This window comes from Bos indicus x Bos taurus, chromosome 21, assembly GCF_003369695.1.
Source record: "Bos indicus x Bos taurus breed Angus x Brahman F1 hybrid chromosome 21, Bos_hybrid_MaternalHap_v2.0, whole genome shotgun sequence".
In the NCBI taxonomy this organism is placed as follows: Eukaryota; Metazoa; Chordata; class Mammalia; order Artiodactyla; family Bovidae; genus Bos; species Bos indicus x Bos taurus.
In genome coordinates, this window is record NC_040096.1 from 58,125,997 (window position 1) to 58,152,868 (window position 26,872).

Here is a 26,872-nt window from a genome sequence, read left to right on the forward strand (position 1 = left end):
TCAGAGAATTTACATCTATATGTGACATTTATGTGCGTGTCTACCCAAGTTGCTTCAGTTGTATCTCACTCTTAGTGACCCTATTGGACTGTAGCCTGTCAGGCTCCTCTGTCCATGGGATTCTCCAGGCAAGAATCAATGATATTTTATAATACCGTCATACTCATAGGATTCATGCTTTTAAAATGCTTTAAAAAAAATCATTATTTGCTCATGTACCTCATAGGAACCAGCTGCCCAATATTTATATTTTATTTCTTTCTTTGGTTACCTTTAATATTACAGTACATGATTAACACTTTATACTGTGTAGAGTATTCACATGTAATGACATCACATGTGAAGATGTGTGAGGCCTGTGTGAGGCAGTTGGAAAGAACTCATTATCCTCATTTTACAACTACTTAACCTGAGGTTCTGTGAACTGAAGCGATTTGCCATAGATAACACTATCATGATCCAGGTATTCTGATTCTTAATGGGATACTCTTTTTTTTTTTTTTTACTTTTTTTTTACTTTAAATATGGTGTTCAAGGAGCTTTCTGATTATTAGAGAGATTTTAAAGAGAGAAAATATGACTTGAGACTGATGTATAGGTATGTCAGTCAGGGTCCTGCTACAGAATTTATCCCAGATGTTTAACAAAGAGTCTTTTATGGATTCTTGGCCTATAGAGTTATGGGAAAGGTTAAGGGGGCAATAGGGTCGGTGAGACACCCAGAGGCCAGCAGTAGTTCACTAGGAAGCCTTTATATACCTATGGCTGAAGGAACAGGTGTTCCTGGGCCTTTTGGCAGCTGAAGTTATAGGGAAAGGCTGGCTAGAGGAACTGGAGAGGATGAAGATACTGCAGAAATGTAGCATCAGAGGAGCCAGGCGGGGGAGAGAAATACTCCTGCCTCTCTCTCTGCCAACTTCAGGTCTTCTGCTGGTACCTCTCATTGACTGAATCATCTGGAAGCCGTCCAGCAAGAGGGCCAGAAGAGGCTCAGTTCTTGGCATCCTTGGGCATAGAACAGGGCAGAAAAGGGCAGTGAGGGCCTTTTGTGGGGGAAGAGTTGGTTCGCAAATGAAAAATAACTAGTACAATAGGCTTGATGTACTGTTGTCTCATGATAGTGTAATAATTATTATTGTCAGAGACCATTCTTCTTTTACCAGTCAATCTGAGATTCTGTGCTAATGGTTCTAAAATTGATTTGCAATGCTTTACTCTGGAAGTTGTCATTGTTTAGTTTATGGTTTTAGATAGATGCAGACAATGTAGTTGGACATGTTGGTGGGATGAAAAATATAATGGCAAAGAGGCTGCCTTCATTCTTCAGGGTGATAATGTGTCCTTTACCTGACAAATAGAAAGTTTGGATGATTTTATTTCTTATTTTTATGTTTTGAGAAGATGCATGGGATTTGGAGGTAGTAATTCCATTGGCTAAGGAAGGAAATCCGTGTGACAGCTGGAAACACCTTCCACAGCATCCTCAAGTATTTTGTACAGCCATTTGAGCTTCTGTGAGCTCACTTATATGTGCTGATTTTCTTTTTTCTAGGTGAGTGTTGCCTCTGATCCTGGTCGACGAGTTCAGCACAATATGCTGAGTCCATTTCATAGTCCTTTTCAGAGTCCATTTCGGAGTCCTGTGCGTAGTCCATTTCGTAGTCCTTTCAAGAATTTTGGACACCAAGGAGGAAGGACTATTGACTTTGATTGTGAAGATGATGAAATGAATCTAAATTGTTTCATCCTCATGTTTGATCTTCTCCTGAAGCAGGTAGCTGAAGCATGAACTTCCTTTAGTTCAGAGGTGAAGAATGAGGGGAAGCTCTGTATAGTGATTCTTTCTTTGTGTTGGGCATCTTCACACTTACTGAAATGATGCAGTATTACTCAGGACATTTCATAAACTTCTGTGGGGATTTTCTAAAGAGCCTGAAAAATACTTGCAATCATTGAATATCTGCAATGATGTTGACATATGAGAGTGGATATGAGTTTTAGCACTGTTAGAATTGATTCTGTTGAAAAAACTTGGTGAACAAACTGGGTAATTCTGTTTTGGGGAAGGGCAAGGTATAACTCCATAGTGATGGGCTGATTTTAATGTAAATTGATTTTTGAAGCTAATTTGAACAGAGAAGTTTAGAAAAGGCTTTGTTCATGGAACATTTCTTCTTAATTTTTTATTTTGAAATAATTTGAGACTTGCAGAAAAGTTGAAAGAATAGTACAAAAAATTCCCAATTACTTCCCCCCCAAATTCTCTGAATGTTAACACTGATCATATTTATTTCTCTTCTCTCTCTCTTAGCCTATATATGTATGTGTTAATTATAGAATTTTTTAATGAACCATTTGAAAGTAAGTTGCACACAGGATATCCCTTTATCCTTAAATCCTTTAGAGTGTATTTTCTAAAAAATGGCATTCTTTTACAGAACCGCATACAGTTGTCAAAATCAGGAAATTAATATTGTTATAACACTATTATCTATTATCAAGCTTACAGAAATTATTCATTAAAATTGATATAATCATCATATCATCTTTATAGCAAAAGAAAAAAATGATTTTTGATTGAGGACTTAATCTAGCGTCATTCATTGCAATGATTTGTCCTGGCCCTTTAGTCTTCTTTATTTCAGGACAGTTCTTCAGCCTTTATCTGTCATATTCTTGACATTTCTGAAGAGTACAGTCCAGTTATTTTATAGAATATTTCTCAACACGAGTTTGACATTTCCTTATGAATCAGTTTGGGTTCAGCACTTCTGCCAGTCATGCTACAGATTTGATTTTATGTTGTTTTCAGCGTCTGATATCAGGAGGCACATGACATGATAATGTCCCATTTCAGGTGGTAATAACTTGGTTAAAGTGATTTCTGCCAGATTTCTCTACTACAAAGTCACTACTTACCCCTTTGTAATTAGTACTAACTTAGAGAGAGCTACTTTAAGACTGATTTCCCATTTCTCATCAGGCTTTCACCTAGTTTTAGCATCCATGGGTGACTTATTTCTGAATCAATTTTTATTATGATGGTTACCAAATGATAATTTTCCAATTCCATCATTTCTTCTAATTGATTAGCTGGAATTCTACTGAAGAAGCAGGTTCCCCCTCTCTCCTATTTATATATTGATATTTATTTGTTTAATCTACTTATACCCAAGTATACTCATGAATTCTTATTTTGTTCAGTGAGCTAAAATCCATTACTATAATTATTTATTTTGAGACTCAAATTTGGCCAATGGGAGGCCCTTCAAATTGGCTTCTTTTGACATACACCCATCATTCTGTGAACACGTCCTTAATGTCTTGCATGTTAAAATGTTCCAGGCTCATTTTACATTTTTCCTGGAATCAGCCATTTCTCCCAGGAGTTCTGGTTCCTTTAGTGGATAAAGGTATTTAGAAACCAAGATCTGGACATTGGGTGAGGAGCAACATTTTTTAAATGTTTAACATCTCACAAAGTGATGGGTTTAAAAAAGAACCCTCTTTTAAATGTCTTACATGAATTAAAACTTAATTTCCATTACTTTGTATTGTGTATATATTCTTTTTAGGAGAGCCCATGGAAAGCAATGTATATTCATGGTCTGCAAGGTGTATTATCTTTAAATAATTTAATATTGTCAGCAATTAGTGAAAATTATCCCCAGTTAGAGTGCCAATAGAATATTGAACAAAAGGATCAAACTCCTCCTTCTTCTTTTTTTTTTTTGGCCTTTTTTTGATATCTTTCAGATGGAGTTGCAAGATGATGGGATCACAATGGGTTTTGAGCACAGCTTATCAAAGGACATTATTTCCATTATAAACAATGTCTTCCAAGCCCCCTGGGGGGGCTCCCACACCTGCCAGAAGGAAGAAAAAGCAATTGAGTGTAATTTATGTCAATCTAGTATTCTCTGCTATCAGCTTGCTTGTGAACTCCTGGAGAGACTGGCTCCCAAAGAAGAAAGCCGACTGGTGGTAAGCAGTTGAAGAAATGAGATGATCCACGAATAATAGTAGTCAAGACTACCGTAGGTGGTGGAATGAGTCTTCTCCAGTATTACCTTATGTTCCATGCTGGGTAACATGTGCAATTGTGTTAAAAGAAAGTTTCCCTGTTCCTTTCACCAACTCAGGCTCCTGGTAATTGATATGAAGTGAGGCTATCTTACACAGAAATCTTGAGTTAGAATTCTTGAATCTTGAGTTATGGTTGTAACATATTTATTCACACAGTTTTCATAAATACAATGCGTTACTGGTATTCTTAATTTTCATCCTGGCAACAATTTAATATTTTAAATTAATTTTCATTGGACTAAAGTTGCTTAACAATGTTGTATTAGTTTCTACTATACAGTAAAATGAATTTTACTGGTATTCTTGAAACAATTTTATCACAATGTTTTGTTACGAAGTTTAGAGAACAGTGAATACTACAAAATGTACATATCAAATATTGAGTAGGTAGATTGGATGTAGACATGAAAATCCCTGATTTAACCTCAGTGTGTAAAACTCATTGACTCTATCAGCAACCAATAAAGCTTTCACTTCATTTTCTGCTTTTTAAGAAAATTGTTTAAATAGGGAATAGCTAATATATGCCATAAATTAGCTGCTTCATATATTAGTTATTCCCTGTTTGGGCTATTTACCATCTTAAATACACACATCACCACCCTCATACATCATAGGGAGATGAACCTGAATCCTTCGAGCCAGTGTTCCACATCTTCTCTTTTTCTTCCCCTAGTGTTTGTCTAGGTAGAAAGTGACTTCATTAAAAAAAAAATCTTTTGAGGTCTAGTATACATGCAGTAAAGTGTTTCTTCTTCAGTTTTTAAATACCTTTCAGCCCACGTAACTCATTAGTCTTACTTGTCACAATGTACTATTCCTGCGATATGGTCTTGTAAACTCATTGGGACTATAGTTTACATCTATTACCTACAACAGTCACAGTAATAGATGGTTTGAGAACATCATCTAACTTAATGTCTAGTCAGGAAGATGTCTAAGTAAATGAAACACCATAAGACAGAGTGATGAGCATAATGAGAGAGAGATGAATGAGGTAGTTATGAGAGAACAGAAAAGGGACGAGTCCAGGTTGGACGTCTTAGAGGTGGGCAAGGTCTTCCCAGAGGAGACGGCTTCTGAGTGCCTCTATGAAGGAAGACTGGAGTTAATGAAATGAAGGTGATAGGAAAGAAGGCCTTTGAGACCTAGGAAGCTCTCTGCTTAAATGATACAGAGGAAAGAGGATGATGATTTACTCAGGAAAGTGTGTAGGTCATTGTTGATAGAGCAGAGAGAAGGAGAGAAAAGGAGAGAAAGGCAGGGTCCATTTTATAATCACATTTATTAAAGGCTCTGTCTGCTAGACTAAGAAGTATGGATTTTATCTCAGTGATAATGGGGGAATCCTGAAGAATTTTAATTAGGGTGCTGCTATAATTTGATGAATTTGAGAAATTCTGCCAGTGGAGGAGAGAGATAAGAGGATTTGGATACCTGGAACAGGATTCTAGTCAGAAGATTAATTGGTCACTCAGGGAAGAAACAGGGCAGCCTGAACTAAGGTAGTGATGGTGGTGATGAAGAGAAGTCATGGGACTGATGGATTTTTAGAAAAGAGAATTGACAGCGCTTGGTGTTTAGTTAGTGGTTTTTTTGTTTTTTTTTTTTTTTTTGATCTGTGCTGTGCAGCATGTAGGGTTTAGTTCCCTGACTAGGAATTGAACCTGTGTGCGCTGTGGTGAAAGTGCCGAGTCCTGACCACTGGACTGCCAGGGAAGTCCCTAGCTAGTGTTTAGAGTTGGAAAAATTGAGGATAAATCCATGTTTTGTGGTCTGGGAACAGATGATATTGCCATTTACAGAGAATTATAGGTGAGTTACTGGGTATATGCAGAAGAGTCAGTATGCACTGTATCGAATTTTATGGAAATCAGTTTGTAATTTGACTTAACATCTTGTTCATGGGTGACCTAGGAACAGGGCCCGTCTCATCAAAACTGAAGCTGGCAAGGATATTTTCAGAACCTTCCCAGACACCAATTTAGCGCTGAATTTTTTCTTCTTTTGTATCCCATCAGTATCCCTTTGTGTATCCCATCAGTCTTCACCTGCTTGCTTTGAGCTGGCAATCAAGTAATTCTTCAAATTTGTACTGGTTAAAGTGTTAAATAAAGAAGATACTTTAAAATTTTATTTATTTTTTAAAAGTTTTAAGTTTTATTTTATATTGGAGTGTAGTTGATTTACAGCATTGTTTAGTTTCAAGTGTACAGCAAAGTGGTTAAATTATGCGTATACACATAACCATTCTTCTTCAGATCCTTTCCCCACACAGGCTGTTATAGAATACTGAGTAGAGTTCCCTGTGCTATACAGTAGGTCCTTATTGATTATCTACTTTATATATATTAGTGTGTATATATTAATCCCAAACTCCCCCCAACCTTTCCCCTAAAACAGGATGATTTTAAAAGAGGATATTTGAAGGTGGAACTTCAAAGAAAGAATAAAACTGGAATAGGAGGATAACTAGAGATGGATATTTTGAATAGTAGCCATACCCAGCATGTACACTCTCTCTCTTTCTTTTCAAATCTCTCCCACTCATTTTTCAGCTTGTTATATATAGATATACAGATGTGGTGTTAGGTATATTCACATTGTTGTATAGCCAATCTTTATATTTTCATCTTGCAAAACAGAAACTCTGTACCCATCAAACAATAACGCTCATTCCTCCCTCCCCTTAACTCTGGAGAATACCATTTTACTTTCTGTTTCGATGACTTTGACTCCTATAGATACCTCATATAAGTGGAATCATACAATATTTATCCTTTTATGACCAGCTTATGTCACTTAGCATAATGTCTTTGTGCCCAAGTGCTCGGTTGCATCCCACTCTCTGTGATCCCATGGACTGTAGCCCGTCAGGCTCCTCTATCCATGGGATTTCCCAGGCAAGAATACTGGAGTTGGTTGGCATTTCCTACCCCAGGGGAATCTTCCCAACCTATGCATCAAATCCGCGTCTCTTGTGTCTCCTGCATTGGCAGATGGATTCTTTACCACTAGTGCCACCTGGGAAGCCGGGCATAATGTCCTCAAGGTCCATTCATATTGTATCGTGTGTCAGAATTTCTTTCCTTTATAAGAGTGAATAATATTCCATTGTATGTATTTGCTACATTTTGTCTATTTGTTCATCTGTTGATGAACACTTGGGTTGCTGTACCTAGCTCTCTTTAACTTGCATGTTATAGAAATGTCTTGCTCTGAAAAATGTGACTTCCCCTAGCCACCAGTATTTGTATCCAAATATGTTGATGTGAGGGTTTCCCAGGTGCTGCAGTGGTAAAGAATTTTTCTGTCAATGCAGGAGACACAAGAAATGCAGGTTCAACTGCTGAATTGACAAGATCCCCTGGAGAAGGAAATGGCAACCCACTCCAGTATTCTTGCCTGGGAAATCCCATGGACAGAGAGAGGAGCCTGGCTGGCTACAGTCCATGGGGTCACAGAGAATCAGACACGACTGAGCACACACACACATATTGATGTGAACCCCTTATTATTCTCTGCTAATTAAGTACTGTTAGTGAACAAAATGAGCATGGGTTGGAATTACTAGGTAATTGAGACAATCACAGGAATTAAAGCAGAGGTGAGAAAGCTAGCCTAGGAAGTTTAACAATGTTTTTAAGATTTTTTTTCCATATGTATTTTAAGCTAATGAAAATGTTTCGGAAAATAGCTGATCTAAATGTCTTTGGAGGCAGTGCCTTTGCTCCCCCGGGGTTCAGCACAGGGCCTGGGACCAGCAAGTGCTCACCTATCTTTGTTGAACTAAAAGGGACTTCACATCCCTGAAGGGCTGCTCATCCGGCTATTTGTGTTTGTTTCAGGAGCCCACAGACAGCCTTGAAGATAGCCTCCTTTCCTCCAGACCAGAGTTTATTATAGGCCCTGAAGGTGAGGAGGAGGAGAATCCAGCGAACAAGCGTGAGGAGAACCCTGGCAATCGCCCCGAGCCCATGGAACATGCTGGTAGGTGGACTGTGGCTTACTGGGAGTGGTGGGCACATCCCACCCAGTCTGCACGAACATTCAGGACCTGGGTTGCTTAGCCTACTCTAGGCTTGGGCAAGTTCAGACTGGTGCACATGAACCATTTCTCTCAAGATTATGAAGTGAACAGATCCAGGGCGTGCTTCTAGTAGAGCAGAAGTCCCTGAGCATGTTCCTGGCAACTGGAGCTTGTGAGCAACAAAACCCACCCTGTCAGGGAAGGCAGCCTCTCCACACTGAATCGTGTTCTCTACGGAGAAGTAGCTGTGAACTAAGGTTGAAGGGCCAAACTCGGGGAGACAGTGAAGGACAGGGAAGCCTGGCGTGCTGCAGTCCGTGGGGTCACAGTCAGACACGACTGAGCGACTAAACAACAGCAACCAAGTGGAGGGGGCCAGCGCTCTTGAGAGCTACTCAGGTCATTTGGCCAAAGCACGGTGCTTTTGGATAGAGGTGGCCAAAGCTGCACCCCCAGGGCTTTGGCTGGGACCTTGGATGGGCTCATTGTGAGCAGCTGTACAAGTCATACTCTAAGGCTACTTGGTTGGCTCTGCTCAGAGCTGGGAAGAGGGATGCCCTCATTCTAGTTTGCTTAAAGGCTCTGTGTAGGCTAATTGGGAGCAGCAAGATGGCAGGAACCGGCCCCCATGAAATCATCTCCAGCTCTTCAAACTCTGAAGGGGTTTCAGGAATTTAGGGTGTGACCTCACGTCTCTCTGGCAAAGCCTGGTTTCTGGATCTGCACTGTGGCACTCTCTGAATTTATATCTTCCTGCTTCCACAATCCTGAACTGGCCCCTGGGGGACCCGCTCCCCAGAACCAAAGTTTGGGAAGCACGGGCTTTCCATCACCGCTTCAGTGAGCAGCAAACATTAAATAACTATTTTGGGGGCTCCTTTTCAGCTCATGGCGCATCTGATCAGACCAGGGTAACTACATTGTTAGTACAGACTGCTTGGTTGGAACTCACTGCTTCAGCAGGAACTGTATAAATAGTTAGTTGAGGGGTGAATATATTGACTTCCCAGGTGGCTAAAGTGGTAGAGAATCCGCCTGCCAATGCATGAGACGTGGGCTTGATCCCTGGGTTGGAAAGATCCCCTGGAAGATGAAATGGTAACCCACGCCAGTATTCTTGCTTGGAGAATCCCAGGAACAGAGGAGCCTGGCAGGCTACAGTCCATGGGATTGCAAAGAGTCAGACAGGACTGGCACACACACAAACAAAATGCTGACTCACACTATTTAGAACCATTGACACTTAGAAAAGGGAACACCTGAGATCACCTGCTTCATTGGTTCTTAGTGTATACTGCTGCTACTGCTAAGTTGCTTCAGTCGTGTCCGACTCTGTGCGACCCCATAGACGGCAGCCCACCAGGCTCCCCCGTCCCTGGGATTCTCCAGGCAAGAACGCTGGAGTGGGTTGCCATTTCCTTCTCCAATGCATGAAAGTGAAGAGTGAAAGTGAAGTCGCTCAGTTGTTTCTGACTCTTAGCGACCTCATGGACCGCAGCCCAACAGGCTCCTCTGTCCATGGGATTTTCCAGGCAAGAATACTGGAGTGGAGTGCCATTGCCTTCTCTGCTTAGCGTGTACTAGAGGTTGTAAAACTCTGTGTTTTCTTTTGACCATCCTTAATTGGGTGGCAGTTGGTGAGAAGATGTGGGCAAAGGATGAGCAGACCCAGGCTCCCACCCTGCTTCAGCCAGGGCGCTCTGTCTTGTGCTATTTCATATGTTGGAGTTCTACGTAAGATTCTGTTTCAACAAAGGACTTCATGGAAAGAGATTTGAAACCTGCCGATCTAGGTCAGCCTTCTCACTGTGTGGATGAGGAAAGTACATCCGGGATGGTTGAGCATCTTGCTCGTGGTCATGTAGCTCGTGTTGTTCACTCCTGATTTATACTTTATGCTCAACATGATTCCAAAATGTAATGGAGCATCAGGGTCATCTGAGGAGTTGAAACACAAACACAGTGAAATGAGCTCCGCCTGCTCACCCTTGATCCTGGGTGTACCTGGGGTGGGAGACTGGAAATTGGTAACCCGAACATTGTGCAACTAGTTAGTGGCAGGGATGAGACTAGAACCTACGTCTCTGGGTTTATTTAGATTTACTAATTATTTGCCAAGGCTGAGGCCCAAGCCATGTTTCTATCAGGAATTAATGCCTAAGGAAAGCATGGATTTCACTTATTATTTTTTTTCTCTGAAAGCCACATGGTGGATTTAGTCTTTTTTTAAAAAATTAATTATTTTAATTGGAGGGTAGTTACTTTACAATATTGTGGTGGTTTTTGCCATACATCGACATGAATCAGCCATGGGTATCCATGTGTCCCACCACCCTGAACCCTGCTCCCATCACCCTCCCTATGCCATCCCTCTGGGTGTCCCAGAGCATCAGCTTTGAGTGCTTTGCATCATGCATCAAACTTGTACTGGTCATCTATTTTACATATGGTAATATTCATGTTTCAGTGCTATTCTCTCATATAGTCCCACCCTTGCCTTCTTCCGCATAGGCTAAAAGTCTGTTCTTTACATCTGTATCTCTTTTGTTGGGTTGCCTATAGGGTCGTCGTTACCATCTTTCTAAATTCCATGTATGTGCATTAATATGCTGTATTGATGTTTCTCTTTCTGACTTATTTCACTCTGTATAGTAGGCTCCAGTTTCATCCACCTCATTAGAACTAACTCAAATGTGTTCTTTTTTTAAAATAGCTGAGTAATATTCCATTGTGTATATGTACCACAACTTCCTTATCCATTTGTCTGCTGATGGACATCTAGGTTGCTTCCATGTCCTAACTGTTGTAAACAGTGCTGTGATGAACACTGGGGTAAATGTGTCTCTTTCAATTCTGTTTTCCTTGGTGTGTATGCCCAGCAGTGGGATTCTTGGGTAGTATGGGCAGTTCTATTTCTACTTCCAGTTTTTAAAAGAATCTCCACACTGTTCTCCATAGTGGCTGTACTAGTTTGCATTCCCACCAACAGTGTAAGAAAGTTCCTTTTTCTCCACACCCTCTCCGGCATTTATTGTTTGTAGACTTTGTGATGGCAGCCATTTTGACCGGCATGAGATGGTACCTCATTGTGATTTTGATTTGCATTTCTCTGATAATGAGTGATGTTGAGCATCTTTTCATGTGTTTGTTAGCCATTTGTATGTCTTATTTGGAGAAATGTCTGTTTAGTTCTTTGGCCCATTTTTTTATTGGGTCATTTATTTTTCTACAGTTGAGCTGCAAGAGCTGCTTGTATATTTTGGAGATTAATTCTTTGTCAGTTGCTTCATTTGCTATTATGTTCTCCCATTCTGAAGGCTGCCTTTTCACCTTGCTTATAGTTTCCTTCATTGTACAAAAGCTTTTAAGTTTAATTAGGTCCCATTTGTTTATTTTTGTTTTTATTTCCATTACTCTGGGAAGTGTAATCTTGCTGTGATTTATGTCAAAGTATTCTGCCTATGTTTTCCTCTAAGAGTTTTATAGTTTCTGGTCTTACATTTAGATCGTTAATCCATTTTGAGTTTATTTTTGTGTATGGTGTTAGATAGTGTTCTAGTTTCATTCTTTTACAGGTGGTTGACCAGTTTTCCCAGCACCACTTGCTAAAGATACTGTCTTTTCTTCATTGTATATTTTTGCCTCCTTTGTCAAAAATAAGGTGTCCATAGGTATGTGGATTTATCTCTGAGCTTTCTGTTTTGTTCCATTGATCTATATTTCTGTCTTTGTGCCAGTATCACACTGTCTTGATGATTGTTAGTACAGTCTTAAGTCTGGCAGGTTGATGGATTTCACTTATGATCTAATAACCTGTGCTCTTTCTGTGTAAATAGATTTTTTTAACTCAACATAGTGCACAAATCAATTAATTGCCATTTGAATAATGGTTAAAATCAAGCAATTGATTTTTATAAATTATACTTCCCCTTGTGCTTAATTGTTTATAAGCTCCACTTACCTAAACATTTGCTCTATTCACCTCCCCTAAACACTGCTTCAGGCTCTGGTCACAGTTTCTGGTCTATTTTCCTTCTCTTACTCTCTGCTGTTTGCAGGACACAGTTATAACTTGTCTCCTCAGGGAGGAGGAATTGTTTCCCAAGACCCGCCTTCCCTGCTGCCGAGCACCCTGGTCCTGCTTCTGCTTTGTGGGTCTTCAGACGGGGTTCTTGAGCTCTTCTGTCAGAGATTAGCGGAACGCTCTATTGATATATGTTCAGTGGTTTCCTCCTCTTTCTAGAATATTTCCTGTTTCCTGTTTTGTGGCCTGGCACCTATTTCTTACAGTAGTCAGATATGTTCTCCATTAAAAATACTAAAAAAAATTTTTATGCTAGACAAAGATGGTTTGACTCCCACTGGCTATCCTAGGAATTGCCAAAACTTATAATAGTGATTTGAAAACATTTTACACTAGTTTCTACATTTGAGAATTAACTTGTGAATTCTTTTCTCTGACATGCCTCACTTACAATATACCTTCCTCAAGTCACCCCCCTACCCCCCCAACTATAGAGGCAAAGGTCTTTTTAGAGATCTTCACAAGAAGATAAAACCATGAATAGTTCTCACTTAAATATTCTCAAGTCTTTAAAAGTATCCTTTTTTTTTTGTGCAAGAGTAAGTCCTGTGCGTGTGTGAAAAGGATACATGTGAATCCTGGGGTAAATCCTTAGGTGTTAATACAACTTGCATATGTCTCTTTGAAAGTGAAAAAGAAAGTAAAAGTGTTAGTTGCTCAGTCGCTCAGTCATGTCTGACTGTTTCTGACCCCAAGGACTGTGTAGCCCATCAGGTCCTCTGTCCATGAAATTCTGCAGGAAGAATTCCAGAATGGGCAGCCATTCCCTTCTCCAGGGGATCTTCCTGACCCAGGAATCAAACCCTGCCTGCACTACAAGCAGATTCTTTACCATCTGAGCTACCAGGGAAGCCCACATCTCTCTTTAATACCTGCATTCCCTAGTGGCTCAGATGGTAAAGAATCTGCCTTCAATGCAGGAGACCCAGGTTTTATCCCTGGGTTAGGAAGATCCCCTGGAGAAGGAAATGGCAATCCACTCCAGTGTTCTTGCCTGGGAAATTCCATGGAGAGGAACCTGGCGGGCTACAGTCTATGAGGTTGTAAAGAGTCAGACATGACTGAACAATTAACATTTTCACACTATACTATCTCCCTTTCAAATAGGAAGGCAAACCTAGCCAAGCCCTAGGCCCCTCCAGGTATCAGTGGAACTAGGTGCCCACAGGAGCATAGGGCTGGGCTGGGGTTGCTTCAGGGAATGAAAGATATCTGAATACACAGTGGGAGTTGGAAGCTGAGGATCCTAAATCTAGCTTTCCCTCACTTGCATTATGGAAAGTATATATGCTTACTTGGAGAGCAAAGAAACACTTTACATGAATATTTTTAATATATTCTATATTTACTTCTCTTCATTTTATGGTCTTGATAATTCATGAATGATGGGGAAAAGAGTTGTGCTAACTTGTGTGTAATTATTTCTTCCTAGCAATAAAGAATGATACTGAAAGAAAGTTTTGCCACCAGCAGCTTCCAGTAACGTTGAGACTAATATACACCATTTTCCAGGTACGTTTTTTGAGATATTTGAATATTTTATTTGGTAGCATTGCCATTTGCGATAACTCAGTAAACATGTGATTCTTTGCATAGGAAATGGCTAAGTTTGAAGAGCCAGACATTCTTTTTAATATGCTCAATTGCCTGAAGATCCTCTGTCTACATGGAGAGTGTTTATACATTGCTAGAAAAGATCATCCTCAATTTTTAGCCTATATTCAGGATCATATGTTGATTGCAAGGTATGTCTTCCTAATAGTGTTTTTGTCTGTTTCTATTTTAGATTTCATCTGTGAAAATCAGTGTTAGAATAAGACTTATCAATTCATTGGGTTCTTTCTCTTAGTCAGGACAGACTAATTTGCCTATAGGAACTACTTACATTTCTTTTATAGAGTCTAATTTTTTAAGTATATCAACATGAGGAATAGTAATTTGCTAGATACTGTAGAAGTAGAAAAGGCAAAATAAGGATTATTTTATGCCTTTTAATTGTTAGATGACTTAAGAATACAGTGTATGCTAGAAAAATGTCAATTGGTATAAGTTAATAGATACCAAGTACAACTAAGACTCAACATCTTACTTGAAGTAGTACTGCTAATAAGCATCTAAATCTCTCCATATATTGTCTGAAAAGTTATTTTTTAGACATTCCTGAAGCATTTTGAGAAAAATAATAAAATATTGTCCTAGATTTACTAATTATTTTCTTCCTGACAACCTTAAAATAACTGTTACAGTGTTCTTAGAAATAAGTCAAAAAATATAATTCTCATTTAATATGTAAGCAAATGAGATAATTGAAAAACAAAAGTGTGGTTCAGGTTAACTTGGCTTCCCAGATGGCTCAGTGGTAAAGAATCCACCTGCCAGTGCAGGAGACGCAGGTTGGATCCCTGGATCGAGAAGATCCCCTGGAGAAGGAAATGGCAGCCTACTCCAGTATTTCTGCCTGGAGAATCTCATGGGCAGAGGAGCCTGGAGGGCTACAGTCCAGAGGGTCGCACAGAGTTGGACATGACTTAAGTGACTTAGAATGGAAAGTGAAGCTGGAGGTTGGGACGCAAGAGTGAAAGGCCTTTGAAAATAGAGGCTTTGTTGTTGTTTGAAGTCATGTCTGACTCTTTTGCGACCGCATGGACTATAGCCTGCCAGGCTCTTTTGCCTATGGAATTTTCCAGGCAAGAATACTCAAGTGGGTTGCCATTCCCTTCTTCAGGGGATCTTCCTGCACTGTGTCTCCTGCACTGGTAGCTGGATTCTTTGCCACTGATCCACCAGGGAAGCCCAATGTTTACATTTGTTGATCTAGTTATAATAATATAGACATGTCACGGTGGCTCAAAGAATCTGCCTGTAATGTGGGAGACCGTGTTCAATCCCTGAGTCGGGAAGAAGGGAATGGCAACCCACTCCAGTATTCTTGCCTGGTGAATCCCCATGGACTGAGGAGCCTGGCAGGGGGTTGCAAAGAGTCGGACATGACTGACTACACTACTACTACTTACTTAATGGTATTTGGAGATCTTTGGAAGATTTTGAAACAATGAACAGGGTCAGAATTGTACTTTCATAGCATGAGTATGAAGAAAAGGGGCTTCCCTGGTAGCTCAGCTCATAAAGAATCCACCTGTAATGCAGGAGACCCTGGTTTAACTTCTGGGTCAGGAAGATCCCCTGGAGAAGGGACAGGCTATTCTTGGGCTTCCCTGGTGGCTCAGACGATAAAGAATCCACCTGCAATGCAGGAGACCTGGGTTCGATCTCTGGGTTGCGATGATCCCTTGGAGGAGGGCATGGCAACCCACTCCAGTATACTTGCCTGTAGAATCCCATGGACAGAGGAGCCTGGTAGGCTACAGTCCATGGGGTCACAAAGAGTCAGATGTGACTGAGTGACTAAGCACAGCACAGCACATGAAGAAAAGAGATCACTGGGGACCATCCGCATTTGAGGGTGTGCAAAGAGCTTGCAAAGGCTTTGGGAATGTTAAGATATAATACAGAACTTCCTACTGAAAAGTTTGTTTGAAGAGGAGGGAATGATCAGACACTTAGAGGGGAAAAGAAGTGGATGTCAAGTGTGTTTTGAATAAAGACATTTGGAACATTTATGGTCCATAGAAAGAAGTAGAGGAAAGGGAGTAGTTGGTGGAGCCAAGTCCTGGAAGGCAGGCACATGAGATCAAGAACAAGGGTGGGGAGAAAGAGGAGGGATGCCTTTTCCTTTGAAAGGAGATGCATTTGCAGGAAAAGGAAAAGTGTCAAGGGGATCATAACAAGTAACTAGAACCTTAAGAATAGTACATGCTGATGTCTTCCTCTGAGAGGGACGGGGCGATAAAGATTGAGTTGGGAGTTTGAAGAATATGGAAGAAGTGTGGAACAGGTTACATAAGGGAAGCAGTAAGGCATCAGCAAGAAATCATCAAAGAAACACTAGCCTTGGGGCCTTGCCGAGGTGAGCTGGCACCTAACTGTGATGCGCCAGGCATGTAGGAATTTGTGGATTTTTTTCACCAGTACTCTGGGGCCTGAAAGTGGATAAAAGTAGGCAATGGGTTTATTCAGGAGTGGGAATTAGTGCTTTGATTATGGTGGAAGGTCAGAGGGATGAGGAATTCCAGAGGATCAAAATGGTTGACTCTGGGATCCCTTCTAAAACTGGAGGCAAGCGAAGCCAAAAGAGGTTTGACATTTGGGGGAAGAGTATAGAAAAGAGGGAAAAATAGCCTAAGTCAGGATCAGAGGTGGGAACTGAATGTTCTCAGCCTTCCTGAGGGGAGGTCAGTGACTCACCCAATAGAGTAAGATAAAGGCCACCGTGACTGAGGAAGAGGTGGACCTGTGAGACCATGGCTGGATTCACTAGAGACATTGGCAGAGGCTTGGATGAGGAGGAAGTCTAGCAGGGACCACATTCAGCAGGGAAGGGAGAGGGGACAGGGCCCTGTAAGTAGATGGCATGGGTTTCAATAGAAAGAGGTTGGTAAGAGAAGGCCTGGAGGAAGCCATGGGAACCAAGGATTGTGTGGAGCTAGTGAAGACTAGGATGAAGACTCATAGAGAGGTTAAGGGGAAATTGTGTTACCAGCAAGATGTCAGGTTTCAGCTAAGATGGAGGGGGAAATATACTAGTTTCCTAGGCTGCCCTAAGAAATGACTATGAACTGAGTGGCAAAAAACTTTATAGTCTTGCTTGGAAGTCAAATGTCATGTTGATTCTGGTATTAACTTTAGAGCCAAAGAGGAAACAAAACAGAATAAACCAAAGTGAAAACAAACAAAAGCCATACTTTAGATAACTGAATAAAAAATTTGAAAATATTATTACTAAAAATATGCATTCAGAATTATTCTGGCATGTATTGTTAGGGACTTTGCTTTAACTTACTAAGGTGTGTTTTTGAGCAGTATTGGTCTGATTTTAGGAATGGCAAGTATTCCTAAGGTGTTACCAGGGATGCCTCCCCCTTTCTGTTTGTTTTCCCTCTCTCGTCTCCCACCCCTCTCTCCCTCCCTGCACATTGCTTAGCCTTGTTCCCTCTGTGCTGGCTTTCAGCAGGCTGCCCCTGTGAGGTGGGACAGGGTGGCCGGCAGCTCTAGAGCCACATCTCACTTTATTCTTGAGATTTCAGAGTACATACCAAAGCCTGGAAAAGGATGCCAGCATTCCCGTGCTTGGTTACATGCCCACCCCTGGACTAATCACTCTATTCATTACATTGAAGTATTCTGATCAGTCTGGGCTTTGTGTTCACTCTTGGGATAGAGAAGATGGGGGAACTTGATTAACAACCCTGCCAGTTGGTACAGAGGCTGTTCTTAATAGGAAGAGAGTTGTTTGCTAGAATAAGAATAAAAGGATGCTAGGCAAACAAAACCAATAAAATTCTCCAGATTTTCACTATAAGAGCATTTGCAAAAATCACTTATCACCTCATCATCTTAACATAACTAATATCAGTTATTATTTAACAGTTATTGTCCATTTATGTACCTGGATTTATAATATACAGTTTAAAACTTTATGTTAACATGCAATGTTAACCGGTAGCGTTTTTCTGTGTTCTTATATATAAGTAATTTCTTTAAAAAAAATTAACATAGGAAAGGGCTTCCCTGGCAGTTCAGTGATTAAGGCTCCACCTTAATGCGGGGGTTGAGGGTTCGATCCCTGGTTGGGGAACTAAGGTCCTACATGCCACAGAATGCAGCCAAACATTTAAAAAGAATTAACATAGAAAAAGAGTGTATCAGAGCATCCCTACCAGCCATCTGTTAACGACACTTCCCATAAATTAAGATAATAAGATTTATTTCTAGAAAGTTTGTTGTAACTGTAACCACTTTGCTTTTTCTTGATTCCCCAGCCTGTGGAGAGTCGTCAAATCTGAATTCTCCCAGCTGTCTTCGTTGGCAGTTCCTCTCCTTCTTCACGCTTTGTCACTTCCTCATGGTGCTGACATCTTTTGGACAATCATAAATGGCAATTTCAACAGCAAAGACTGGAAGATGAGGTTTGAAGCAGGTACCTCTGTATTAGCTTAAAAATTCTCTCTGGTTCACCAGGTAAACCAGATGTCCAGTCATGATATCTCTTTCCGGCCCTTCCTTTTCCTCCCTTCTCTTTGGAAGGTGTTGTCCTGCTTGCTAATGTTCTTTGTTGGCTCTACTTAATTGAGCTTCCTTGATAATAGAATTTTTCAGGATGGTCCTTAGGTAGGTTGACCCTGTCTAGGTTTGTCTAAGATAGTCCCAGTGAATGCCTGTTGTCCAGAAGTGCTTATTAATTGTACCCCTGTTTACTCTCAAAGGGGTCCTGGTGTGAATGGTAGTCAGCCTAATGGGTTACTTGCAATGGAATACCTGGAAATGTTCGCTTAAAATGCAGATTACTGGGCCTCATCCTAGACCTACTGCATCAGAATTTTAGGAGATGAGGCCAGAAATCTATATTTCTAACAAGTTCTCTCCAGGTAATTCAGTGAAGTTTGAGAAGCTCTGCTGTTGTACTCTTGCCATTGAAACATCAGGGACCAAGTCTGCAGTGATGCTTGTAATTCCTAGTGCTTAGAATGGCAGGTTCCTAGAGGAACAGGGTATGGAACGAACCTGGGTGTGTCTTAGTCTTATATCTGCTGGCCTCACTGTCACTCTAATCTGCTGGTACTCCCACTCTCAAGGGGTAGCAAGCAGGGTTGGCACACCACAGTGTGCCTGATCAGAATGGTTCGGTATATTTTCAGTTCAGTTCAGTTCAGTTCAGTCGCTCAGTCGTGTCCGACTCTTTGCTACCCCATGAATCGCAGCACGCCAGGCCTCCCTGTCCATCACCAGCTCCCAGAGTTCACTCAGACTCACGTCCATCGAGTCAGTGATGCCATCCAGCCATCTCATCCTCCGTTGTCCCCTTCTCCTCCTGCCCCCAATCCCTCCCAGCATCAGAGTCTTTTCCAATGAGTCAACTCTTCACATGAGGTGGCCAAAGTACTGGAGTTTCAGCTTCAGCATCATTCCTTCCAAAGAAATCCCAGGGCTGATCTCCTTCAGAATGGACTGGCTGGATCTCCTTGCAGTCCAAGGGACTCTCAAGAGTCTTCTCCAACACCACAGTTCAAAAGCATCAATTCTTTGGCACTCAGCTTTCTTCACAGTCCAACTCTCACATCCATACATGACCACAGGAAAAACCATAGCCTTGACTAGATGGACCTTTGTTGGCAAAGTAATGTCTCTGCTTTTGAATATGCTCTCTAGGTTGGTCATAACTTTCCTTCCAAGGAGTAAGCGTCTTTTAATTTCACGGCTGCAGTCACCATCTGCAGTATATTTTAGTGTCTCAGAAATTTTGCAGAGAAATGGAAGTTCCATCAGGTGAGTTAATTATTATACCTTGAGTTTAGTTCCCTAACATCTGATCCCCTCAAGGAGTTCTTGCTTTTAATGTCCCATGAATCCCAGGGCTGGTTTATTTATGTGACAGCACATGATGTTGTATGAAATTAGAGTAAAACTTTCTAGCAAAAGACTACATGGTATTGACAACATTTTATAGACATTTGAATACAAATAAAGCAGATAAATATCTGATTATATTGCTTTTCTACTCAAAAAGTTTTAATAGGTCTTTAGATGCCTAGAGAATAAATTTCAGAGTCCTTAAACAGACATTCAAAGATTCCCATGGTCTAACTGCAAGTGTTTGCAGCCTTATTTCTCACTTTTCTTTCTACATATACCATTGCTATTTCTCCATTGCTTTTTGCTTTTCTTCATCCATGTGTTGACCATTCTGTGCTCTCCCTCTGAAGTCCTCTTCCATTCAAGTTCAGTTCAGTTCAGTCACTCAGTTGCGTCTGACTCTTTGTGACCTGATGACTGCAGCATGCCAGGCTTCTCTGTGCATTGCCAATTCCTGAAGCTTGCTCAAACTTGTGTCCATAGAGTCGGTGATGCCATCCAACCACCTATCTCATCCTCTGTCATTCTCTTTTCTTCCTGCCATCAATCTTTCCCAACATCAGGGTCTTTTCTAATGAATCTTTCTTCCATTCCAGGTCCCATTCAAATGCCACCTCCATTTCATGAGTCTTCAAATGCCCCCATTGAGTTTCACTTTCTCTATTCGTTCAGTGGAAAGTCATTTCTTTATCCTCTAATCTCCTGTAGCATTTTATTTCTACCTCGTTAATGGCAGTTCTAGCCTTTTACATTACATTTCTGTTATAATTGTACTTGTGTTATCTCTTTTAGTTGACTTGACTTTGAAGTCGAGATCTGAGACTCATTCACATAATTAGTCTACTTGAGAAACCATAACAGAATACCATAGACTGGGTGGCTTAAACAACAGAAATTTATTTCTCATCATTCTGGAGGCTGGGAAGTTCAAGATCAAGGCTCCAGCTTATTGGGTTCCTTTGTGAGGGTTCTGTTCTTGTCTTGTAGATGACTGCCTTCTTGCTATATCTTTACATGGTGGAGAGAGAGAGAACTCTGGTCTCCTTTCTTTTTATTATAAGTTCACCAGTCCCATAATAGGGAGCCTACCCTCATGATGTCATCTAAACCTAATTACCTCCCAAGGTCCCACCTCCAAATGCCACTACATTGGGAATTAAGACTCCAATATCAATTTTTGGAGGGGACACAAACATTCAGTCCGAAACAGTTCATTTTTCCATTTACTTCCATCTCCCCCAAGTACTTAGAATGATCTCTTTTGTCTTAGAATGAGCTCTTCAGTCACTCAGTTATGTCTGACTCTTTGCAACCCCGTGGACTGCAGTACACCAGGCTTCTCTGTCCATCACCAACTCCCAGAGCCTACTCAAACTCATGTCCATTGAGTTGTTGATGCTATCTAACCATCTCATCCTCTGTCATCCCCTTCTCCTCCTGCCTTCAAGCTTTCCCAGTTTTAGAGTCTTTTCTAATGAGTTGGCTCTTTGCAGGTGGCCAAAGTATTAGAGCTTCAGCTTCAGCATCAGTCCTTCCAATGAATATTCAAGACTGATTTCCTTTAGGATGGACTGGTTTGTTCTCCTTGCAGTCCAAGGGACTCTCAAGAGTTTTCTCCAACACCACAATTCAAAAGTATCAATTCTTTGGCGCTCAGCCTTCTTTATGGTCCAACTTTCAGATCTGTACATGACTACTGGAAAAACCATAGCTTTGGCTATGTGGACCTTTGTCCACAAAGTAATGTCTCTGCTTTTTATATATAAAATATTTATAGGTATATTTTATATAACAAATGTAGAATGATCTTAGTTTTATATATACACATATATATAAAATAAATGAATTTATGAATTTATTGAATAAGTACTATATGTACTAGGTACTATGGGAGTAACAAAAATAGTATGTGAACAGATTCCTGCTCTTAAGAGGCTCCTAATTTAATTGATGTGACCAAATATAAACATGTAAGAGGTTAAGAAACTATAAAGGTACAGATATAATTCAAGATCACAACAAGAAATATGTCATATAGCTATATATGAACACACAAATGCCATAGGTAAGTGAGTTGTAATTTTGCAGGTGTTCATGGGATGCAAAGAACATTCTAGAAAGTCAGAGTGACTTTACAGAACAGTAGAATTTCAGCAGCAAACTCTTTAAGGATGATAGAGTGTCAAAAAGTGGAAAAGAATAGAAGGAATATTCTTTCTAGGCTGCTGGAACAGCTTAAATAAAGACCTGAAATGTCTTTGCATGGAACTATATTGCTTTACTAGCTACTATAACTTTTATAAAGCTATGTTTAAAGAGTGGCTGGAATAATTCAACATAGATTTGCAGAATAATTAGAACGCTATCAAGTAAGGGTGCATCTATTTCATGGAAGAAATATGTGGCTTCTGTAGCCCCAGGAAGTGGTTGTCATATCACTTCATGACATGCTAAGAACCTAGAGCTAGCCCTGGCGGGCACATCCCGCCTCCCTGTGTGGTCTGCAGAGCCTCTGTAGAACATGCCTGCAGAATCTCTGTAGAATGGACAAGGAAATGAACATAGAGGCATTTTGAAGAGTTTGAAATATGATTGGAAGGTCAACAAAAGTAGAGAGCATTAAAGAAAAAACACCCGGAACTAAATCAAGGCTGCTGGCAGAAAACTACTGCACTGAGTAGAAATGCTCTCTGCCACACAGATAAAGCAGAACACTCAACAAGGGTGGCATTGAAATTTCCTCTTGGTGTTTAAGATCCGTATGAGGGCACCCCGAACTAACTTTATCCTCTGTGGATTCATTTCTCAGACTGTCTAAATAAATGTCATTTTTTGTTGTTGTGTGCCTTTGATATTGCAGTGGAAAAAGTGGCTGTAATTTGTAGATTTCTGGATATTCACTCAGTGACCAAAAACCACCTACTGAAATACTCCCTGGCACACGCCTTCTGCTGCTTCCTGACAGCTGTGGAGGACGTCAACCCAGCTGTGGCTACGAGGGCCGGTCTCCTGCTTGACACCATAAAGAGGCCAGCACTGCAGGTGATGTTCCTGCCCTGTGATGGGCATTGTCTGCTCCACATATGGCACTCTGCTCTTCTGTACCAACTCAATGAGTCATTTGTCACATAACACACACAAAATGCTGCTGCTGCTGATAACACCAGAAATTTTTTTTTCTGCTCAGAGAAGGACTTTGAGAGATATTTACTCATTGGTGACAACTTTACTTCTCAATATAATATCAATACAACTTCATAATAACTACTTTATTCCATCCTTGTATAGCACATTATCCTTTCTTAAGTGATATCCTGCATTTTTCCCTTTGATTCTTATAAACCCCTGTGATAACTGAAAGATAGACTAGTCATTATCATGGCCATTGAATCCAGGGAATGAACCTGAGGTCACTGTCCTGGGTCATAACTGTAGACTTCTTGATTGTCATGAAGCTTTGCAACTTAACATTTCACATTTTGTGTGCTAACATTCTGTGCACTGTATATTTTTCCACATTCTGTAGTATTAAAAGTTTCAGTGCTGTATTCCTGCATGTCCCTCTCCAAATTCTCAAAGAACATGTGTCTAAGGAAGTCTTTACTAGTCTCAGCTTCCAGTTTCGACACTGGAAATTTTTTAATTGGGAACAACATCCTAGAACCACAACATGTTAACAGACCTCTTGTTTTCTTTGTTGATTCTTTCTTTTCAGTTTTTGTCCCCATGCTGCTATCATTTCTGCCAGATGCAGTATTGTATAATTTTTTGTATGTGGCAGACTTTTAAGCTAGGTTGGTTTATTTTCTACCATTCAACTGACTCCAGAGTGGGAAGAAGTGAAAAGTGAAAGTGTTAGTTGCTCAGTCATGTCTGACTTTTTGCAACCCCATGAACTGCAGATTGCTAGGCTCCTCTGTCCATGGGATTTTCCAGACAAGAATACTGGAGTGGGTTGCCATTTCCTTCCCCAGGAGTCTTCCTGGTCCAGGGATCGAACCCAGGTTCCTGCATTGCAGGGAGACTCTTTACCACCTGAACTGCCTGGGAAGCCCCAGGGTGGGAAGTTCTTGTCATTAAAGCTAGATGCTAAGAGAAATCAGATGAATGGTAATATAGATCAGAGCAAAATAAGAGAAGGTAAATATGCTGCTGAAACAAAATGCCACAAGTTAACGTCAGAGAGACATGAAATGTGAGACCTGGAGAGAATTGTTTATCCTGTTTGGTACCTTTATTTTATACTTGAAGAAATGAAGTCTCAGAGAGATAATGTGGCTTTTCAAAGAACACAGAGTGAATTCAGGGGAGAACCAAGTTTAGACCCTCCAAAGTCCTGTTCTGCTGTTTTTCCACATTAGCATATTGTTATTATTAAAAGTAACAATAATGGGAAGAACCAAAATTTGTGAAACATATATTGTATTTCCAGGGCAATGTATTATAAGTGTTCCATCATGTATTACCTCATTTAATCCTCACAATAACCTCTTGTGTGTTCCAAATTTACAGATAGAGAAGTTGAGAGTTAGAAAGGTTAAGTAACTTTTTCAGAGTTACATGGCTAGTAAGTGGAAGTGCATCTTCCTTTTGGTAGGAAAAAAAAGTGTGGGAGAGCAATTTCTCCTAATCATTGAATATTCCTTAAATTTTGACTTAGAAATTTGAGCTACATGTATATTATTGATTTTTCCTGATACATTGTATAATAACCACTTAATCCATATATCCTCAAACCAATTTTTTTTTAATGCCCATAGTGTCTACTAAGAGAATCATACTTCCAAAACTACATTTTAGAATACACATAGACAGTAGACGGTGAAAGTCGTTTATAGTATTGAGTATTCGGAGTAAGTGGTCATTATACAATGTATCAGAAAAATCAGTAATATACATGTAGCTCAGATTTCTGAGTCAAAATTCAAGAGATATTCAATGATTATATGAAACTTCTCTCCCACATTTTCCCCCTACCAAAAACCCAATCCAAGAAGATTTCAACTGAATCATTCCCCGTTGTAAGTGTGTATTGAGGAGGCTGCCTTATTTCACTGTGCTTAGTGTATGTACATCTGACTTTTTTTTAACCTTTTCTCCAGGGTCTGTGTCTTTGTCTTGACTTCCAGTTTGATACTGTGGTTAAAGATCGACCCACAATATTGAGCAAGCTTTTACTCTTACATTTTCTCAAGCAAGATATCCCTGCTTTGAGTTGGGAGTTCTTTGTCAACAGATTTGAAACGCTTTCTTTGGAAGCTCAGCTACATTTGGATTGTAACAAAGAATTTCCTTTTCCTACAAGTAAGCAAAACAAAGAACTTGCTTTAAAAGTCAGTTCCTCTTCCTGTGCTTGCTGGATAAGCTGGATTCTCTGCATGTAGTTTCATTTCCCATTATGGAAACTACCTTGACTTCATATACTCAGTTCATCAAATGTTTATTGAATATCTACTGTTGTAGTCTGCAGGTTAATTATTTTCTGGCACTTCAACATCAAAATTCTCATTTATCTGAGGACCAATGAGAACCATTTGTGACTCTGTGTTCCTTAAATATTATTCAATCATCTGTTTATGTTTGTGAGCAACTGTGTGAGATTTATTTGTACTTTGTAAATTTACACTTCCTTGCTTAGTAATTAGTTACCTGCAGCTCTAAATAGATGGAGGAAAGACTTTGGTCACTCGACTATTTATCCAGTGATAAAATTAGATAGTTTAACCTTACAATTTAAACAGAAAAATGATAAGTGATAGTTGAAACAGGTAATAGTTACATTTTTTAAAATATAAATCTTATCATAGAGGGAGACAGATGAATGAGAAATGTATCCATGGAAATGATTTTTAATATTGAAAATATATGCATATGGATTGTTTCAGAATAGTTGTATATAACTTAGCTAGTTAAGGAAAATGATCGCCTCTAATTCCTTTTGCAAAGCTATCACTGCTGTGAGGACCAATGTCGCTAACCTCAGTGATGCCGCGTTGTGGAAGATCAAGAGGGCTCGTTTTGCAAGGAACCGCCAGAAAAGCGTGCGTTCCCTCCGAGACAGCGTGAAAGGACCCGTGGAATCCAAGAGGGCGCTCTCCCTCCCCGAGACCCTAACCTCCAAAATCCGTTGAGTATCTTCTTCCATCCTCCCTTTAAATCTGTTTGATGTCTTTCTGAGGCTGACCTGTCTTGTTGAATGTTCAGAGAGTAATGTACTTAGCAAACTGAGCTCCTTCAGTTGCATTGACCTTCACATTCCCTAGAGGGTCCCCCCAGGTGTATTGGTGCCCTGGATGGCTTTTCCCGGCTGCTGGTGAAGCAAAGCTCTGATCCAGCAGTGGGTTGTTTTGAGACTTAGAAGGCAGCAAATCCACTGATGCATGGCATGAAATGCAGAAGAAGCATTTGTTCCTGAGCCCTAGAATATGAAGGTTTCCACCACTAGTATTGTAACCTAAGAGCTTCCTGGATGAAACTCTGACAAGACCCAGGGCAACTAAGAGGGGAGAGTGGAAATTTGGAATGCATGACAAAGGCAGCCAGCAGACTCCCAGAAACCAATAACAATGGTGTTTTCAAAAAAAGAAAAAATCAGGCTGAGGAGAAGTTGAATTTCTGCCCTACTTCACTAGATAATTTATAAATAAAAATAAACATCATTGCCATCTAAAAAAAAAAAGCCATATATTATTGTTTTCCAAAGGTCTTTCTTTATATAGCAGTTTTAAAGAAGACAAAAAATTATCAAATAACTAGATGAACTGTAACGATTAGCAATGGCTCACGAATGACAAATAATTAAAAATCATAACTGTCATCATATTAGTGAATGAGTGCATTAAATGTAACATTTATGAAATGATTTAATTTTTAAATAACTGTCGTGAAGTTAATAGCACCATAAAACATATTTTTTTATCCTGTCAGAAGCTGAAATGTTTGCTTTTTCATTGGCATTTCTTAGAAGACAGCTTTATGTGACATAACCATTTTTAATCATAAATATGATTTTATTTTGTTTATTGCATTTTCTCTATTTTATGACAAGCTATGGAAATGTGGTATTTTGAACTTTGGAAGAGTCATGGAAAGCCCTTTAAGCAATCAATAACTCAGCTTTTCAGGCAGCAAAGATAATAAGAGATGGCCATTTAAGAATAACCTCTAGCAGTATCAGGACCAGGTGAAACTGCAGCAGATCC

General features: G+C 40.1%; 1 protein-coding gene across 8 annotated transcripts in view; it reads left to right on the top strand.

Annotated features, from left to right (window-relative positions):
• Positions 1–26,872, top strand: part of UNC79 (unc-79 homolog, NALCN channel complex subunit) — a 278,726-nt gene that overhangs the window by 149,161 nt on the left and 102,693 nt on the right. For all 8 annotated transcript variants that reach the window (XM_027520966.1, XM_027520960.1, XM_027520963.1 and 5 more), the window contains exons 18-26: positions 1,553–1,774; positions 3,757–3,984; positions 7,935–8,076; positions 13,633–13,712; positions 13,797–13,945; positions 18,080–18,237; positions 22,531–22,712; positions 24,773–24,974; positions 25,617–25,796. In XM_027520966.1, coding sequence (XP_027376767.1) covers positions 1,553–1,774; positions 3,757–3,984; positions 7,935–8,076; positions 13,633–13,712; positions 13,797–13,945; positions 18,080–18,237; positions 22,531–22,712; positions 24,773–24,974; positions 25,617–25,796 — 1,543 coding nt within the window. The remainder of the gene's footprint in view (positions 1–1,552; positions 1,775–3,756; positions 3,985–7,934; positions 8,077–13,632; positions 13,713–13,796; positions 13,946–18,079; positions 18,238–22,530; positions 22,713–24,772; positions 24,975–25,616; positions 25,797–26,872) is intronic.